General features: G+C 39.8%; 1 protein-coding gene across 4 annotated transcripts in view; it reads right to left on the minus strand.

Annotated features, from left to right (window-relative positions):
• Nucleotides 1-10,880, minus strand: part of LOC108700067 (ectodysplasin-A) — a 182,447-nt gene extending 171,567 nt beyond the window's left edge. For all 4 annotated transcript variants that reach the window (XM_018232933.2, XM_018232932.2, XM_018232931.2 and 1 more), the window contains exon 1: nucleotides 10,281-10,880. In XM_018232933.2, the coding sequence (XP_018088422.1) occupies nucleotides 10,281-10,574 (294 nt within the window). In that variant the 5' untranslated portion in view covers nucleotides 10,575-10,880. The remainder of the gene's footprint in view (nucleotides 1-10,280) is intronic.
• Nucleotides 10,881-20,041: the final 9,161 nt, after the last annotated feature.

The following is a 20,041-nucleotide window of genomic DNA, read 5'->3' on the forward strand; positions in this document are numbered from 1 at the left end:
ATACCAGGTTAGCAGAGACTCTGAAGTCGATGGATATCAGATATGTCTCAAGGAAAGCCCCTACGCTAGGAAAGATTTTGGCACCTAGCTTGGTGACTAAAGTTTCAACCAATTCCAACAGTACCTGGCTTTCGGTTAGAGGTACATATAGATGTGGGACAATGCCATGCAAGACATGCACGGTTATCTTCACAGGACCCAATTTCAAATCTAATGCAACCGGGAGGACTTTTTAAAAACTATGGCTTCTATAACTGCAATACTAAGAGAGTTATATATCTACTGGAATGTAAATGTTGTGGGATACAATATGTGGGATGCACAACCCGCTGCCTAAAGGAAAGGGTTAGGGAGCATATTAGGGCGATTGACAAAAAAAAATGAGGGCTCTCCTGTGGGCAAACATTTTGCTCTATGTTCTTCAAAAGGTGTCCAGGACTTGGCTGTTAAAGTCATTGAACAGGTAAAGGTACCATTCAGAGGGGGTGACCCACTACACTCCATTAATTTAAGGGAAGCCTTCTGGATCTTAAAACTTGAAACTAGAACACCAAAAGGCTTGAATACAAGACATGATATTACTTACCTATACTGATATATGTGGAATATATGTTACGTCATTTGAATATATATATATATATATATATATATATATATATATATATATATATATATATATATATATATATATACATATACATATACATATCTATTGATCCAGGTTGAGATACAGGACAACCCATTAGGACATTTGGGTTTGTCCATGTAACAATCATATAAACTAATGGAAGACCAATCCATTGTCTTCATTAGAATCTGACTATGTCAATCCTCACCCTCTATATATGCATATATGTGTGCACACACCTACTTATATAAGTACTAATATAAGACGTAGATGAATAGATAAAGGAAAAACCAAAGTAACAAGATATTAAATAAATGAAAAAGAGTTGACTTGCCCTAAGGGAAACAAAACAGCAAGCACTTAAGATATCATGACAATGCTATATGCTAACTTGAACAGATAATTGTATGTAATATCCAAGGCAGAAAGTCCCCCCCTTCTCCCCCTCTTTTGTTTTATACATTTTAGCAGAGCGTGGTTGGTTTTATTAACATAAAAAGTATAATAAAGTATTAGAAAATATGTATTTTTAGCCGTAATAATTCAGACAACCAATAGAGGTCGCTAGAGATCTATTGTATATAAAGCAATTCCTCGATTCATTTTGTAAGCCTATGATTAAGGGAAGGTGTTCCCGAAACGCGTAAGGCCTATGTATTTCTACAGTGCCCAGCAATAAAAAACCTGTTTTTTACCGGAGTGCCGTTCATCTGTTTGTGTATATACTGTTGGCAGTGGGGACACTGCGGACTGAGCACCCGGAACCACAGGGAAGCAGCTAAGCGGTGGTGAGTTGAAGCGTTCCTAATTGGTGTTGCAAAGATATATTTACCCATTTTTGATTCACCAGAATCTGTTCTTTCTAATAATGGGTAGTTTTCTAGGGTAAACCTACTGTTAGTGGAATGTTTGGCCTTGAAATCAGAAGTATGCCGTTTGGGGAGCGGTGCTTTAGAAATTTGGTAGTGTACTGCTTGTAGATTTTGAGCTATACAAGTGAGAAATCTCTATAAAACTCTTTATATTTGGTATTGCCGCGTTCAGGAGACATAGACCTTTCCAAATCGGCTGTGTTCTCGTACATAAAATAAATGATCTTTCTGATATATGTGATTGGGTTTTGTGAAACATGATTTTTTTCATTTTATTAGACACTTAGAAGCCTATATTTTTTTTTACAGAATTACACCAAAATTCTTGCATATTTTGAAAGTTCAGGTTGTCCTGAAAAAAACAATATATTGTTTTCCTGGGTAAACTAAAAGACCGCCCCAGGAAAGGCCCTTAAAGTGAAAGAGTGCAAAATATCTAAAAACTGCTTGGCAGTAGATGTTTGCATCTAGGACAAAACAGCTGGCAGGGAAAGGGTTAATTCCAGGTTGTTAGGCAACAAAACATGAAAAATGCCAAGGGGGGTGAAGACTTTTGCGAGGCACTGTGTGTGCCCGTGTATGGCCATCTTTAGAATGCAGAACTACTATTTCCCCTGCATTACCATAAAGCTGTTGGCACATAGGACATTTTGTTGGTGGCATTTGTAGCATCAGTGCCAGAATTGCCAATATACACTGACACCAATTTTTGACACTTTGTCACACGTACTGGAGGTGATAAAGACAACAAATGCCATCAGTGCAAGGGACAAGAGGACACCTGTTGATACCGAAAAAGAGGAAAGAATTTCTTCACTGTAAGGGCAATCAGGTGATGGAATTCCTTCTAAAGAGATGAATTCATGAGTAATGTATGGAGTTCAAAAACAAGTTGGGAGACATTTCTGGCAAGAAAAGAAAATATTTGAACAACAAGCAAAAGCTAGACATAAAATATCTTTTGCATAAGGCAATGCTTTATACCTTTGACTAGGGGCTGTTATCAAACGTACAGCACGTTTGGTAAATGGATTGTAAAATGAAAGTGTCATAAAAACAAGTCTATGCAGTAACGTAACTAGAGGGGGCGGGCCCTGGTGCGTGACGCGCAGCTGGGCCCCCCTCCGTACGCGATTTTTAGGCCGTATTACAGTGGCGCGCAAGCTGCCGGGGGGCCCTGAGGGGGTGCGGGCCCTGGCCCGCTCACACCCCCTGCTCCCCCGGTAGTTCCGCCACTGAGTCGCACACGCACACTAATAAATTATTATTCAAAATATTAATGTACATCAAACGTTAACTACAGCTCATGTTGATCGTTTTTCACCGATAGGGCTGCTTTTGTAAGTAATTGTTACTTTAAATTCCTAAACCTGACTGTTCTGCTAATCTGACTATCCCTTCTCAACATGTCAGAGTTTCTAATGCTAACAGACTGCTGAAGCTCAAATATGGTAGCACCCTCAGAGAGGAACATGGGGGATCAGATGGGTAATGTAAAGCATCTGTAAATACTTTTATGGCAAAATTATAGATAGCATGCGAACACAATATTATGATAGATGTAAAAAAAAAAGGTATTTCTGGTGTTAGTATCTCTTTAAGTCCACAGAAACCAATGAGGTAGGTAAGGCCCACAGCTCTGAACTTGTCTCTATTAGTTACTAAACTTTGATGCCTGGTTCTTTGCCCTGTACCTAAGGCATAGTAACCTAATCTGCAGTCCAAGCTAATAATGCATGGAACAGTGGGCCTTTTTTTTTTTATATCTTTTTTTAGTTAATACCTATCTTAAATAAAGCAGCCAATGACCAATGACAGTGTGAAAGGAGGCTGCACTTCCAACCTGAAGAAATCCAACCAAGATCAAGTATGAAGCTACCGAGGACAACTTTATACAGGTAGTTAGGAATTTTCATTTTACCTCTTGGAAGGTACAATAAGCCCACAGCAAAGTGGATGTACACATTCCCTATGGTGTTGCACAGAGACTTAATATAATGAAGGCTTCAGTCAGGACAGATTACATTATTTTTATGTGCATCTGTTTTCTTAACCTTGATATATTTGAGTACCCAGTAAAGATGCATTCCTTTTTAGAGAAACAGAGAAAATAAGCAAGTTCTAGTATGCAAACTTGCTGTATTTGGGTTACTGGAAGTCTATACAAAAATGTTTGTTGCTCTGCACATAAAAACATTATTATTATTAATATGTATTTATATAGCGCCAACATATTGCGTAGTTTGTTCTTTATCCTCTTCATTTTTTAGAATTGTAGACGTTTTAGAAAGGAAAAAAGGAGATTAATTAAAGAGTATCTGTTATTTGAGTATTTAATTGTCCATTGTAGGAAAGATAAATGGAAGAGCCCCTAGGGAAAATCCATTCCTTTAATTGCCCGCTTACACTTAAAGCTACAGTTATAAATTGTTTTAAAGCCATTATAGCCACCATTTGTTAATAACCTTCTTCCACACACAGCGAGCTCATGCATGAACAATAAAACTAGTGCCATTTTAACTGTGAGAACATATTCTGATCTTGTTTTTGTAGTACAAAAAAACACAATGAACACAAAAACACATCTAATTAGGTCTTGTGGGAAAGGTCAAAGTACACAGAATTAAATGCTTAACACATGCTTTATGCCTGAAACATAAAATTCATTTTTGTAGCATTTACAAAGGTGGTATTAAAACATTCCCACCTTATTAGGGATGGGTGAATTTGACTCATTTCGTTTCGTCAAAAATTCGCCCATTAAAGTCTATGGGCGTCAAAACATTTTTTCACGCGCATCTTTTTTTTTTGACGCACAACCTCATACAAGTCTATGGGCATCATTTTTGAGGCAAAACAAGGTGAACCCATCCCTACACTTTATAGAAGACACTTTGCAGTCTGTGCATTATTTATTTTCAATTCAGCTGCAGTTTAAATGCTATTGGGGGGGTTAAAAATTCAGTGAACCCTGCAAGTTTAAAGCAGAATAACAGCGAGACCTGTATTGGGTCAGGTATTCGCTGAATATCAGCAAAGCAGTCCCTGAACTTATGGAATGGCTTCTGGAGAGAGAACAACTATCTTGCTTAAACTGGCCACATGTAGGACAATTCCCATGGGGTGAATGATCAGGCTGAATGTGATGCAACCCAACAGATTGCCCTGATTTGGGTCTGCCAGCACTGGGTGAAACCACTACTGCTTCTTGTGGGCCAGTGGCTGACCACAACACCAGATAGGGGTGGGCAGACTGCATGCCATCACAAGAAAGTCAACTGCAAAATCTAATAACATCAGTCACTCTGAATTGTTGGCAAAAGCAATGAACAGATAATTTCATTCCATAGTCCAAGGAAATTCACCTGCATTCAACAGAACTATGGAGTAATCAATAAGAGAATAGGATACCTGCCAAATACACAGTAATCATCATCTGTGCATCAACACCCCAGGGGCAATTTATTTCATTCCAGCAGAAAACGTCTAAATAGCCGGGTCAGCTGTTAAGCTCTGGTTCAATAAGAGTTTATTTTTTTAACTGCATTATATGGCAGTTGCACAAAACAATTAAGGAAAGAAGTTTCATTAGTTAAAAAACAGCTAGACATATCACACTATTTTGCCATGGTATGCAATGTAAAGCAAGGAAAAAATCCTCCAAATCTGGTGTGTATATGGATCCGGTTTGCTTAGATACAGTCTTTATAGTTCTGTTTATCAAGCTTGCAACTAAGCAAATCACACCATTGCCAAATCAGGCTGAATGTGATGCATGTAACCCTTGTGGGCCATGAACAATAAACTAAGAGAGAGCTGTGACTCCTGTACAGAATTCTGGGTATTACTTAAAATAACACAGAGGAGTTGAATACAATGCCCATGTAGCTGGGATGAGCAAATGGTTTACCAAGAACTGCAAATTCACACGAGTCATTGGCAGCCACACAGAAATAATTGTGAGACACGCGGGTTCAGTGATTCTAGCATGGCTACCTAAGGGTCAGTTCAAACGGTGACCACAAAAGGTGGAGGATTAGGTCATTAGTTGGTTATACAAAAATTTAGTTATGCTATTTAGTCTTAAGGCCTACCAGGCAGATGTTATGCAACTCATGTGGATGGTCCATTTGTTTGGTAGAGCTGCAGTCTGGTGATGTACAGGCTGACCCGAAACCCATGGGGACCCGCAGGTATACTGCCATTTGGGTGGGTTCTGGTGGAAATCTGAACAAACTTTGCAGGTAAGGGTTAAATGTAGGTCAGACTGAGGAAGCACACTACTCCCATAGTCTCAACGATTACCTGTCTTTTAACCAGAAGCTTGTGCAGTAGTAGCGTACAGAGTGAGAAGGCGTAGGTTCTACAATGGCAACAATTTGTGGGTTAGGATTTGTGCCGGTTACATTAATACTGCAGTCCGTCTCCCTTTCAAATCTGTATTCCTTATCACGTACAAAACTGCCACATCTGTTCATTATGAACAACCATCACATTTGCAGAACAAACCATTTGCAATTTAATACAACAGTAGGACATGTTCTTACCATCTTTCCAGCTGTCCAGACAAGCACAGCTGGTAAAATCCCCAAATGACTGCACTGCAAACAAACCCAAATGAATGTAAGAACCAAGGTGATACCCTCACAGCAACAGGGTACCATTAATTCACTGCCAGCAAACAGCCTTAGAAGTAAAAGGGTCCATCAAAAATACTGTAATATAACATTTATATTAGCAAGGATTGACAAATTACAAGAAGAATGACTTGCTGTAATGCCATGAAGTGTGTTTCATTTAGATACAAAAACTAAGTTTGCATTCTACAAGACAAAATCCAGTACCAAGTGAAGATTGTTCTTTCCATTACAACAGTATACTGTTGCTATACTTTTATATTCTGTTCTATGCAAATACATAAATTAGCTTGCCATCGATGCATACCATACATAGGAACAACTCAGAAGAATGCATGTTTTACTGGTACCATCTGATACTGGAGCTAATGGGAACAAAAACCCAAAAATAGTATTCTACCTCACAAAATAAATTGTAATTATAAGTAAGACTCCATTAAAGATTTATTACAATGGTTTCAATTGTACTCATAAATGTAAAGTCTTTAGAATTGTGGACAAATAGGAACATAAAACCGCAAATGTTGTGCTGCAAGGCTTTTATTTTTCACATGTTTCAACTTACATTAGGTCTAGGCAAGATCTGTACAGACCTTTATCAGAAAAATACAGACCGAAATAATCTATTGAATGCAACGAGCTTTCACAACCCAAAATGTATTAGGGCTATCCCAAAGTGCCAATTCTTGAGAGCTAGACGAATAACATCAAAAGAAAGTGGGTACAAGAAAGCAGCAGGAGATTTAATCGAACGGTTCTCAGAGAAAGGCTATAGAAAAGAAAGGTTAGTATCCCTTGCGTGGGAGGTTGAAAACATTCCACGAGAAACACTATTGATAGAGAAGCCTTAGAAAACAGCATCCCCCTAGTGAGTAATTATGGGAGACACAGTAACAAAGTAGAAAAAATAGTGAAAAAATTCTGGCCAATCTTACAGAAGGACAAAACTATAAGTAAAACGGTTACTGATGTGCCATTATTCTGTTATAAATGGGGCCATACAGTGAGAGACATACTATGCCCAGAAGAACCTAAACAAAATAGAATGCAAAAAATATTCAAGGGAAAACCAACAGAAGGAACATACCCTTGTTTTAATCGTGTGTGTTGTTTTTCTATCATAAAAGGAGATAAGGTATTCTATCCAACAAAGGGTAATAATATTCAACTACATAGTTATGCCACCGGTGTATCAGAGTACATGGTATATATGTTAAAATGCCCATGTGGCATGGTGTATGTGGGACAAACCACACGAAAAGTGAAAGAAAGGATAAAAGAACACAAGGGAGATATCCGCAATTTTAAAAAAGAAACAACAACGGACACCCCAGTCTAATGTTATTTTACTGTACATAACCATCATGTGTCCCAACTAAAATGTTTAGTATTAGAAGTAGTTGAACTACCACATAGAGGAGGCGACATCAGAAAAATATTGCTACAGAAAGAGGCATTGTGGATTAAGAAACTTGACAGTTTGACCCTAAAAGGTATGAATGACCAGTGGAGTGTAGGATGCTTCTTGTAATCTTCGTATAATGCTGATCCAAACTTTAATCTATTCTATTTTAACCTGTTATTATGTTCCTTTTCAGTGAGAAAGATGTGGCTGCCCCATAGTTTAAAATATAATAGAAACAAGATTTCGTACAGTATCAGATCCTCTGAGTGGTAAGATAAATTGGGCAGTTCCGCCACATTGTTACATAATTGGAACATCGTTATACAATGCAACACGGTCAAAGAAAGAAAAATAGTTGTAACTTTTATGTAATACAATTCTGTTACTTAAGTAATATGATGTTCATGTAATTGAAAACAGTAGAATTTGCAACAGTAGAATTTGCAACAAACGGGACTATTTTTGTAGGCAAAAAAGCAGTACAGGGGGTAAAGTGTAACCTACCATTATCTATGGTTGTTTGGATTTTTCACTACACTGGACTCTAAGTACCACAGTTACACTGATCACAATATATGATATGAGGCCAGGCTAACAAATCCCCAATGCAGTGACCTTGTTGAGTTAATGTATTTAGTAACCTATCACGCCAAGGGGGTGGATTTTATATGGATTTAAAAACCTGTTTGTAATGTGCACTGATTAACACTTGAAAAAGAGCCACTTTAGCTCGAAACATGTTGTGAAAAATAAAAGCCTTGCAGCACAGCATCTGTGTTTTTATATTCCTGTTTGTCCACAATTCTAAAGACTTGGCATTTGCATTGCTTCTATTTGGGACAGAAGCTGTGGCGCAGGAGCCCTATCGTGATACTGGTACAAACTACTTCCTTTTTCAGTTATTCATAAATGTAATTGCTGTAGGTGCCGATCTCCTTTTATCCTCTGTGCTGGTGGGCCCATCTGATTAACAGACCCTGCCAAGAGGCATGCAGAAGATTGACTGTGGCTACAGTTCAGAAAATTACTGTAAATTGCATGTACAAAATTTGTATGTACAAATAACATTACACAAATTAAATTTGCAATTAATTTTTACTGGGAATTTTCTTAGAATGACATTTTCTTCATCCTGCTACTGTCAATGGATGCCAGAGGTACAGGAAGTTGCAGTTATCCCCTGAAAGATATACAGGCATGGGACAGTTTATACAGAATGCTTGGGACCTGGGGTTTTCCGGATAACGAATATTTCCATAGTGTAGACCTTTAAACATGCAAATATTAAATACAACCAAATAGGCTGGTTTTGCTTCCAATAAGGATTAATTATATCTTAGTTTGGTAAAAGGTACTGTTTTATTATAACAGAGAAAAAGGAAAGTTTGGTTTATTAGATTATAATACACAAAAGCTATGAATATCTTTAAATTATATCCTTATAAACGGTGAGTTCTGATGTCATCAGTTGTAAACAGCGAGTTCTGATGCCTTCGGCCTCGTGTTTTTATATGGTCATGAAACTCCTCGGTAACTTATAATATCCTTATATTTTACAATAGGGGGTACTTTATTCACTATATAATGGAGTCTATGGGGCAAATTCACTAAGCGCCGAAGCGCCTAATGCTAGCGTGAATTCGCCAGCATTGGGCATTTTCGTTACTTTGCCGATTCACTAACGGACGCTGGCGTAACTTAGCTAGTGTTACTTCGCACCCTTACGCCTGCCGAATTTGAGCAGCGGACGTAACTACGCAAATTCACTAACGCGCGCATTGTTCTGAACGCTACCTTTTACGCCAGACTTCCTTCGCCACCTCAGACCAGGCGAAACGCAATAGAGTAGATAGGGATTGCTTCAAAAAAAGTTACAATTTTTTCTAAGTCCCAAAAAATGCGTTTTTTCTTTATTATGGGTGATAGGCTGAAAAAGATCGAAAACATTTTTGGGGCTCCCCTCCTTCCCCCCAACATTTCCTAACTCATGGCAACTTAACTATACAGTGGGCACATGTGTAGGGCAAAATAAAAATTTTATTTGCTGTTTTGAAGGTTTCCCAGGCTTATGAAGTTCTGCTACATATACCTCCATTGTAACTTGAATTTGGCGCCGTATGCAAATTAACCATCGCTAGTGTAACTTCGCTTTCCTTGGCGAATTAACGCTAGCGCAACTTCGCAACCTTACGCTACCCCTGAGCGCAACTTTGGATTTTAGTGAATTTGCAGAGCGCTGGCGAAAATACGCCTGGCGAAGTGCGGCGAAGCGCAACTATGAATCTTAGTGAATGTCCCACTATGAGATACAGCCAGTCTCAGCTGTCACTCAGTGCATCCATACTAATCCATTTACAGAGGCAGTTTTAGGAAAGCACCTCCATCACAGTGGTCCCCCATGCATGTCCCAAAGGGAACGAGATGGGCAGGCTTCTTCCCGGGCATCCTCATCACAGGAAATCCCTGATACTCCTGACATGGATCTAAACTGATCATGATATCAATTGAATCGCCAGTAGCACCCTCTGGCAGCAGCATTCATGCAACAGCTGGAGAGCGACAGGTTGCTGTAGATCTCTAAACACATCCCAAAACAACTTAAGGAATATCTCTCCCTGAGGGCCTGCTACCCCTGTGCAACTACAACTCCCAAAACTGGAGGAGGAGGGGGTTGAAAGATGTAAATTCTGTGAATGCTACTTAATGAGTTCCCCCTGATTGAAAGAGTAGACGGGTACCTGTCGCTGGTCGGAGTGCCGCTGCATGTCAGCCAGTCGCAAAGCAGTACTCCACTGCTGCAAAGTCCCTCCAGGAGCTTCACTAGTCCCCGAACCCCTAGACAGCTCCCTGAGTTCCGAGCGCAGCTCCAGATAGTAGCAGATGGTCATCAGGTGTAAAGACAATGACAGGGCGAAAAAACCCAGAAAAAACCGGCAGCTCCCGCAACGTTTCGGACAGACGCACGCAGGCTGCTGCAAGGGCAAATCAGGAGAGTCCATTCCGCGCTTGTCCGAGGAACTCCGCGGTGCCATGGCAATGGAGTGTAGGGAGCGGCCCCGAAGGCGCACGGGAATTTAGGGAATGAACTGCAGCCACTAACGCGCCATGAGTGGCGGCCGAGGCGAGTCCTACAGATGCTAGCGGTGGGGAGGAGAAACGTGACAGTAGACGAACTGCCCAGAACTACCACAAACACGCCTCCAGGAGTGAAAGCTACCGCCCCCGAAGTCAGCATTCTACACTGAACCACGCCTACTCGACCCGCCCACAACTAAGCAAAGCTGGGAACTATTTTCTAGATAAAAGTGCGCCTTATCCCAAAATGCACTGCGTCTCATCTGAGCGACTCCTCCTCAAGTGCCTGGTGCCATCTGTCGGAGCCACACGGAACTTAAAGGCGACATATAGCATACATTTTCACAATACATCAAACCATGTAAAATAGAAGAAATAGCTTTTATTTTAATACCTTTTGGAGCTTGGAAACTGTTCTCAGCCCTCCCCCTTTGCAACTTCCTGTCCCAGACTTCAGTATCTGAACTGCAGCCTCCGGCTCTTTCTGTATAAGCTCTTTCTGAATAAGCCGCAGCTATTGAGGTAGGAGTGGGCGTTTCTGTGATGTCTCTCTCAGTCCTTCCCTGCAGACATCTGTTAACCCTTACTGCTGGTTTTTACTGAACTGAACTGCTCCTTTTTCTCCCTTTCTGTCCTATTTATTTCCCCCCTCTCTGCCCTGCTCCTTTTCCTCCCCCTCCCTTCACTGCTTGTTCCTTTCTCTTGCCCTGCAATAATTGTGGAAAAGAAAGAAAAGCAAACTTCTGTATAAATAATACATAATCTTCTTATAACAGTATTTTATTCTTTTCTGGGGGGCAATGTGTATGAGCAGTTAGTGTAAGTACCATAGTCATTTTCTACACAGTAATATGTTGTATACAAAAAGCAATCAACGTCTTTTGGGTTTTCCTTTGTAAAGTCCCCACATCTGTTATTATATGTTATACATCAGCTGCATTTATTCCATTGCAACTCCCTGCACCTCCCTATAAATTGTTCCACAACAGTTGCATTTCCCTTTGCAAATCTCTGCACCTCCCTATAAATTGTTTCTCAACAGCTGCATTTCCCCTTGCAACTCCCTGCACCTCTCTATAAATTTTTCCACAACAGCTGCATTTCCCCTTGCAACTCCCTGCACCTCTGTATAAATTGTTCCACAACAGCTGCATTTCCCCTTGCAACTCCCTCCACCTCCCTATAAATTGTTCCACAACAGCTGCATTTCCCCTTGCAACTCCCTCCACCTCCCTATAAATTGTTCCACAACAGCTGCATTTCCCCTAGCAACTCCCTGCACCTCCCGATAAATTGTTCCATAACAGCTGCATTTCCCCATGTAACTCCCTGCACCTCCCTATAAATTGTTCCACATCAGCTGCATTTCCCCTTGCAACTCCCTGCACCTGATCATAAAATATAGCAGAACAACTGTATTTATTCCCTTACAACTCCCTGCACCTGATCATAAATTGTTCCACAACAGCTGCATTTTACCTTGCAACTCCCTGCACCTGATCATAAATTGTTCCACAACAGCTGTGTTTTCCCTTAGAACTCCCTGCACCCGATCATAAATTGTTCCACAACAGCTGCATTTTACCTTGCAACTCCCTGCACTTGATCATAAATTATTCCGGAACAGCTTAATTTCCCCTAGCAACTCCCTGCACCTCCCTATAAATTGTTCCACAACAGCGGCATTTCCCCTTGCAACTCCCTGCACCTGATCATAAATTGTTCCACAACAGCTGTATTTCCCCTTACAACTCCCTGTACCCGATCATAAATTGTTCCACAACAGCTGCATTTTACCTTGCAACTCCCTGCACCTGATCATAAATTATTCCACAACAGCTGCATTTTACCTTCCAACTCCCTGCACTTGATCATAAATTATTCTGGAACAGCTGCATTTCCCTTTACAACTCCCTGCACCTGATCATAAAATATCCCAGAACAACTGCATTTATTCCCTTACAACTCCCTGCACCTGATCATACATTGTTCCACAACAGCTGCATTTCCCCTTGCAACTCCCTGCACTTCCCTATAAATTGTTCCATAACAGCTGCATTTCCCCTTGCAACTTCCTGCACCTCCCAATAAATTGTTCTATAACAGCTGCATTTCCCCTTGCAACTCCCTGCACCTGATCATAGATTATCCCAGAACAACTGCATTTATTCCCTTGCAACTCCCTGCACCTGACCATAAACTGTTCCACAACAGCTACATTTCCCCTTACAACTCCCTGCACCTGATCATAAATTGTTCCAGAACAGCTGCATTTATTCCCTTGCAACTCCCTGCACCTGATCATAAACTGTTCCACAACAGCTGCCGTCCCCTTGTAACTCCCTGCACCCGATCATAAATTGTTCCAGTCCAGCTGCATTTCCCCTTGTAACTCCCTGCACCTGATCATAAATTTTTCCAGAACAGCTTTCCCCTTGCAACTCCCTGTACCTGATCATAAATTGTTCCAGAACAGCTGCATTTATTCCCTTGCAACTCCCTGCACCTGATCATAAACTGTTCCACAACAGCTGTAGTCCCTTTGCAACTCCCTGCACCTGATCATAAATTGTTCCAGAACAGCTGCATTTAACCTTGTAACTCCCTGCACCTGATCATATATTCATATGAAGGAAAACAAACCTACAGCTGTTGTTCTGGAATATCCTAACAGTAAATACTAATGTACACTGTTTGTATAACTTTTATAATGCAATAAAGGCAGGGAGTTGCATTGTGTATAACAATATATTATGGACTATAGATTATGTCCAGGTACATGTATGACTGATGCCTATTTGCTGTGGAACACAGGAGCTGTACTGTTATACTTTAAATAAAAGAAAATACAACTATTACATTATTATTACAGTTTGTATTCACATCTATAGATTTCTGTTGAGCATTTAAGATATATAGTTATAAGTGAATGATAAGGCAGGAGTATAAGACAGTTATGTGCAGGCTGGGGACACACAGGACAGTGGGTGGGAGGGGAGGAGTTTTGCTGCTACAGCTCCAGAGTTCAGCCTGTCAGTCAGTGCTGTGACCACTTCCTCTGAGAGAATGAACAGACACTCCCACTCTTCATTTCAGCCTAGACACGGAGCAGAGAGGTTCTCTCTGCAGCTCTGATATAATGACAGTTCTAGGAGGTAAAATGCTTTCAAAACATTTTCTTTCTGCATCATTACATGTTTTGAGGAAGGATGAGTAATATATCTGAATATGAAGGTTATATGAAATATCCCCTTTAAGCGCCCTGTGGTGAAAAATATGTTTGACATCTTGAGTGATAGCTATGAAATATGACAGTAAGCGCCATGGGCTGTGTTTCTGAAGCAAACAGTTTTACCAGTGCAGGGGCAACATTTATTTCTGTTACTGTTCATTTAAGTTGATTGTGTATAACTATCCATTTTCTATTTTGTCAACCAGGTGGTGGCAATCCAGGAGCCCTGTTTAGAAGAAAACATCTTATTGGCTGCTATGGGTACCTAGGCAAATGTTATGCTTTTTTATTATATATGGGGATATGTCTGCTGGCTGCAGTTTGGTAAAATGAACAGACATAACCAAGCGTTTATATTTTAAATAATTCTAATACAACATCACTGCTGTTAAGCAAAGCAGAGCCAGGCCAAGGTAGTTTGGCACCCTAGGCACGGACTTCAATCGTTGCCCCCCCCCCAGTTCTGCAGGACCATTTCCCACCTAATCACTTACAGTTTTTTTTAATAAAGAAGCCTTACAACACATTAATGAATGAAGAGAAAAGTGCAATATCGGTCTAACTGAAACCTGCTCAGTGATGAAGTAGCTCTTCACTGCCAGCATACCCATTTTTGAGGTAGCTTGATATGTTGCTGCAGAAATTTCAACCAATCCTTCTGCCGCTATTTATACATTGAACTGTACAAACATGAAAAGTGCTCATGTGGCTGTGGCAAAAACAGCAAAAATATTTAACATACAGTTGTAAACACATTCAATCTTCAAGTAAAAAAGATAATAAATACAGTCAAATATTGAGAAGTAAATTAAAGTGCAATTTTTCTTCCTTTTATGGCAGCAAAATGATCCATAACATCATCAAAGTCTATTTTCTTTGCAATATCATGCTCAATTGAAAGGATGCTTACGGTAGGTTTGAAAGCCTCTCTTGTCCCATACAAATGTGTATACTTCCAGGAAAATATGCACAAGGGATCAGCGCCTGTGGCAACAGAAATAAGGAACTCCCATAGCGTAATACGTTCAATGTAGATGGTAAATGTCACCATGTGCTTTTAATTTACTTATTCTATAAGTGCTCCCCTTTTTTTGGGTTTAACTTTAATCAATAAGTACTCCAATTTCTCTTATATGTAACTGGTTATAGGGGACAGGTGTTGGGGGGGTGCACAGTAAAAGCGATAGCAATTTTCTTCAGTGCAGCGATGGATCAACACAGTTTAAAACCACACCTCCACCGTTTGGAAGAATTGCCTACTTACAAACCACTCTCGTGGTCAAGCGTGTTCATTAACTCCTCCTGAGCGGTCTTAATTTAACCTCGCATCCTCCATGGGTTCCAGGGGAGGGATAGAAAAACTGGAAATAGTATAATAACGTTTTAAATCTAGTCTATTTTCTTTGCAATATCATGCTCAATTGAAAGGATGCTTACGGTAGGTTTGAAAGCCTCTCTTGTCCCATAGTTGAACGTAAATAAGTTTTAATATTATTTAGCTTGCTAAAACTTCTTTCCCATGAAGCTAAAGATTACAGGTAAAGTCAGAAATATGCGAAGAGCCGTATCGGTGTTTGGATAGCAGTCTGCAAGTGAATAGTCCTGTATCATCTGACATAGGTCCAGTCTAAGACAAACAATATGACCTGTAAAGGAAAGAATCAAAGAACACAAGTCTGACATTAGAAATTATAAAATAAACACCCCGACAGACATATCTGTATCCAGACATTTCTCTGTCAATAATCACAATCAGTCACAACTCAAGTGGCTAGTCCTCGAGGTTTTATATGAACCACAGAGAGGGGGTGACATGAAGAAATTGCTCCTCCAATGAGAGGCAGTATGGATTAAGAGACTAAAAAGTCTGGTTCCCTTCGGCTTAAATGAATATTGGAGCATTGCACCATTTTTGTGTTTTTTTATATCTTGTTCCTCTTTTTCAGATAAAATAAACAGAAAATTCTGCTGCCGTTTCTAACGATTAATGAAAACCCACAGTGCAATAAGACATACTAGTAACATAATTGTTAGGCAGATAAAATATTTAGACAATAATTTTCATAATGTTGTATTTGATGCAGACTTGTGCTTAATGATGGATTTATTACAGCAATTGATCCTTTAGATAGGCCAGAATGGCAGTACCTGGGAGTTGTTCATTTAAAGACTTTGAAAATATGGACTTTAAACTATGGACTTTAAACTATGGACTTTATTCTATGGACTTTATGGATTTATTTACTCCAACATCTTGGTGGTCACTTTTTCTAAAAATAGTTTTTCTATAAATGGTTTAATAATTGTACACTGTATGATTGTAACTAATTTGAGCCCAAAATAACTTTTTACAAATTTTTTTACTATTAATTAAGGGCTAGGCTCATCATGTTACTCCCCACAGCAGTGGCCCTTCCCATGTAATTACACTAGAGGGTGTCGTTGACTCTTTTTATTGTATGCTTGTTTGCATTGTGGATAGCACTTGATAAAGGGCTTTTGCCCGAAACATTGCCGTGAAATAAAACTTTTTGCAGTAAATCTGCAAGTGCCTGGCTCCACTTAACGTATACTAATATTTCATCAGCACTGATGCCTCACATCTCTTGGAATGTTCTTCTTAGGCCATCGGGAAGTAAACGAGTTGCACTCGCACACCCTGGCCTTCAATTAGGATAATCCCTGGTGCACAGCAATGGAGGAATCGGCGTCCCACCTTGTAACAACGAATCGGAAGAAAATTCACTGGCACACAGGTACTGCTAGCAGGGTAAACCCTTGCTGATTTAGTAAATGGTTTGCAGAATGCAACGTTTCGGGGTAACCCCCTTTATCAAGCATACAGACACATTATGCACATACCAATTTAAAGCGTGAGGAGGTAACGTGACCTAAAGTGAGGGCGTGGTTAACATTAGTCGATTAATTAATTAATAATTCGTTAGGGCACAAATAGCGTGAATGTTCATCAGATAAAATATTAATTAAAACATTATTATGAACAAAGTCCAATAGAAAAAAGTCCAATAGAAAAAGTCTTTTTGGAGAAATCCCCTTTAGAAAAATCCATTAGAAAAATCCATTAGAAAAATCCATTTAGAAAAATCCATTAGAAAAAGGACCATCCTATAAAAAAAATAGCTTTGATATAAGAGATTTAGTTAATGTAAACATACAGGAGAGGAAATAAAAGGTTTCTTTATTATAAGCATTCAGGAGAGGAAATATCACAAAAGTATCCAGTATCCAAGAGAGGAAATATCCTTAAAAAAGGAAATTTATTAATGCAATTACAAAAAACAGGCCATATTGAACTCTTCGTTTAACCCCTTAGGGTGACGTGATTGAAGCACCCAGTTGGCAAACTCTGTTGGCAACACATTTTTTACACAAGGACATCAATTGTCTCAATTGAGATGGCAGATTTTGGAAAAAGTTAATTTCAAATTAGGAATGGATAGGAAAAAACAATTATTACAAAGGAAATGTTTTTGGATCTGGGTGCTTCAATCACATCACCCTAAGGGGTTAAACGAAGAGTTCAATATGGCCTGTTTTTTGTAATTGCATTAATAAATTTCCTTTTTCTATTTTAGATGAGTAGTTGCTGGAGCTGAATCAGGGACAGAACCCCTTCCCGTTTAGGGTAAGATAGTGATCTAGATCAATTACCCATATTGTTACATTTATTTGTAAAATGTTTCTACTTAAAGGGGACCCGTCACCCAAAAAAAATATTCAAAATCCTATTTTATCACATTAGTCAAGCAAAATGAACTTTAATTACACTATATAAATTATTTGAATCTTGTTTCCATCAGTCTGGGAATTCATAATTATAACAAGCAGGCAGGAGCCATTTTGTGGACACTGTTATTAAGACAAGTCTTGTATCATCTCAGAATCTTGTTTGTGCACCAGAATGGGGGACCTGATGTCCATCCACATGCTCTGGTTACACAATTAAATGGTGAAGAGATTGGGGGAATGTGGGGAGAGCAGTGACATCTAGGAAGTGCTGAATGGAAAGTGAAAGTAATTGTCTGCCCCGCCTCTATGCCACGGGCATAGAGGAGGGGCAGACAATATTTGATTGACAGCTGAGATGTTTAGATGAGCTTATAACAGCTATGAATGCTTTAATAAAAAATAGAAATTGAATTTTATGTTTAATTTGAAAAGGACTTTTATTATACAGATTTTTGTGTCTGGATGACAGGTCCCCTTTAAATGTTATCTGTTCTCCTTGATACTTTATTTAAATGTTATCTGCTCTCCTGGATACTTTATTTAAGTGATATTTCCTCTCCTGGATACTGGATACTTTTGTGATATTTCCTCTCCTGGATGCTTATAATAAAGAAACCTTTTTTCTTCTACGTCCCTCCATGTCAGTACACATGGGCATTGCCCCTCCCAGACCTGGAGGTAGGACCTATAACATAGCCAATCAAAATGAATCATGACCTATAAGACCACATGACTTCCTCCTCACCACAGTTATTTTTTGTCCTACTGGACAGGGAGGTAGGATCTCCCTCCTCACTTTTTATTTTTTGTTGAATTTTGAGAGAAATCAAACACAGTTTTTGTTTTTTGTTTTTCTTTTGTATTTTCTTTTTGTTTATTTATTTATTTTTTTTTACCTCTGTGTAGACACAGAGGGATGATTCCCAGGTAATGGAGAAGATTTTTACCTGATGCCTCAAGACGCATAATCTGTAAATTATCGCTTATTGGGAAGAAGTGCAGGTGTGGGCATATCCATGGTCCTAGCCCTGTGCTAAAATAGCCCCCCTGCTATATGCCCAGCGAGGCACAAGATTCAATCTAGTGCTTTTTGGGAAGAGACACAGTTGTGGGCTTCCCACATTATTGTCTGTGAGCCTTTTGTTTTTTCTTCTGTATTTTTATTTATTTATTTATTTATTTTTGCTTATTTTTTACCTCTGTGTGGACACAGAGGGATGATTCCCAGGTAATGGAGAAGAATTTACCTGATGCCTCAAGACGCATAATCTGTAAATTATCGCTTATTGGGAAGAAGTGCAGGTGTGGGCATATCCATGGTCCTAGCCCTGTGCTAAAACAGCCCCCCTGCTATATGCCCAGCGAGGCACAAGATTCAATCTAGTGCTTTTTTGGGAACAGACACAGGTGTGGGCTTCCCACATTGTTACCTGTGAGCTTTTTGGACTCCCCTTTTCTTTTGAGTTATGTGAGACTTTACAGAACTCTACAGAACTTCTGCAAAAGGGCCGTGGGTATGCATATGGGCTAGTTATAACTGCCTGAAGCTGGTGAGTATGATTCTCCATTATCTACTGTGTGTAGTGCACTGGGAAGTCTAATTGGCTAATTATGTCCCTCAGCTGAGAGCTATTGGGGCTTTGGCTGGAGTTCCATCCAGCTAATTAGCCACTCTGATAAGGTGCAGGTGTGCCTTTGCCCCGTTGCTATTGCTGTTTAATATTTTAAGCCTTGTATGAGTGAACCTGCATCCTCTCTGCAGACACAGAAGTTATATTGGCTCATGTTACTAAGGCACCTCCAGGAAGGGCTAGAGGTTGCACTGATCAAGCAATATGGCACCTCCTTCCTTCTTATGAGTCTGCTCTTAACAAGCAGTGTTCCACCTGGATATTCCTGCTGACAAGCCTGAGCTATCTGGTAAGGTGCCTGTGTTCCCCTGACTTCTTGTATTATCTGAAGTCTTATGTCGTGAGCTGGCGTCCTCTGTGCAAAATACAGTATTGGCTCTTGCTACACTTTAAGTACTGGCTGGTGAATCCCTCTGCCTAAACAGTGTGGTACCTGAATCCAGAGATTTTGATTTCTCAGTATCCATTTTGTATTTGAAACATTAATTTCACTGGGAAGTCTGCATGTTAATATGCTTAATATGTCCCTCAGCTGAAAGCTATCAGGGCTTTGGCTGGAGTTTCCATCAAGCTAACTAGTCACTATCTGGTAAGGTGCAGGTGTTCCTTTGGCCCCTTTGCTATTGCTGTTTAATATTTTAAGTTTTGTATGGGTGAACCTGCATCCTCTTGGCTGACACAGTGGTTATATTGGCTCATGTGCTCAAGCAGTATGGCACCTCCTTCCTTTCTTATGAGTCTGCTCTTAACAAGCAGTGTTCCACTGGACTGGATATTCCTGCTGACAAGTCTGAGCTATCTGGTAAGCTGC

The sequence above is a fragment of the Xenopus laevis genome, chromosome 8S (genome assembly GCF_017654675.1).
Source record: "Xenopus laevis strain J_2021 chromosome 8S, Xenopus_laevis_v10.1, whole genome shotgun sequence".
Classification (NCBI taxonomy): domain Eukaryota; kingdom Metazoa; phylum Chordata; class Amphibia; order Anura; family Pipidae; genus Xenopus; species Xenopus laevis.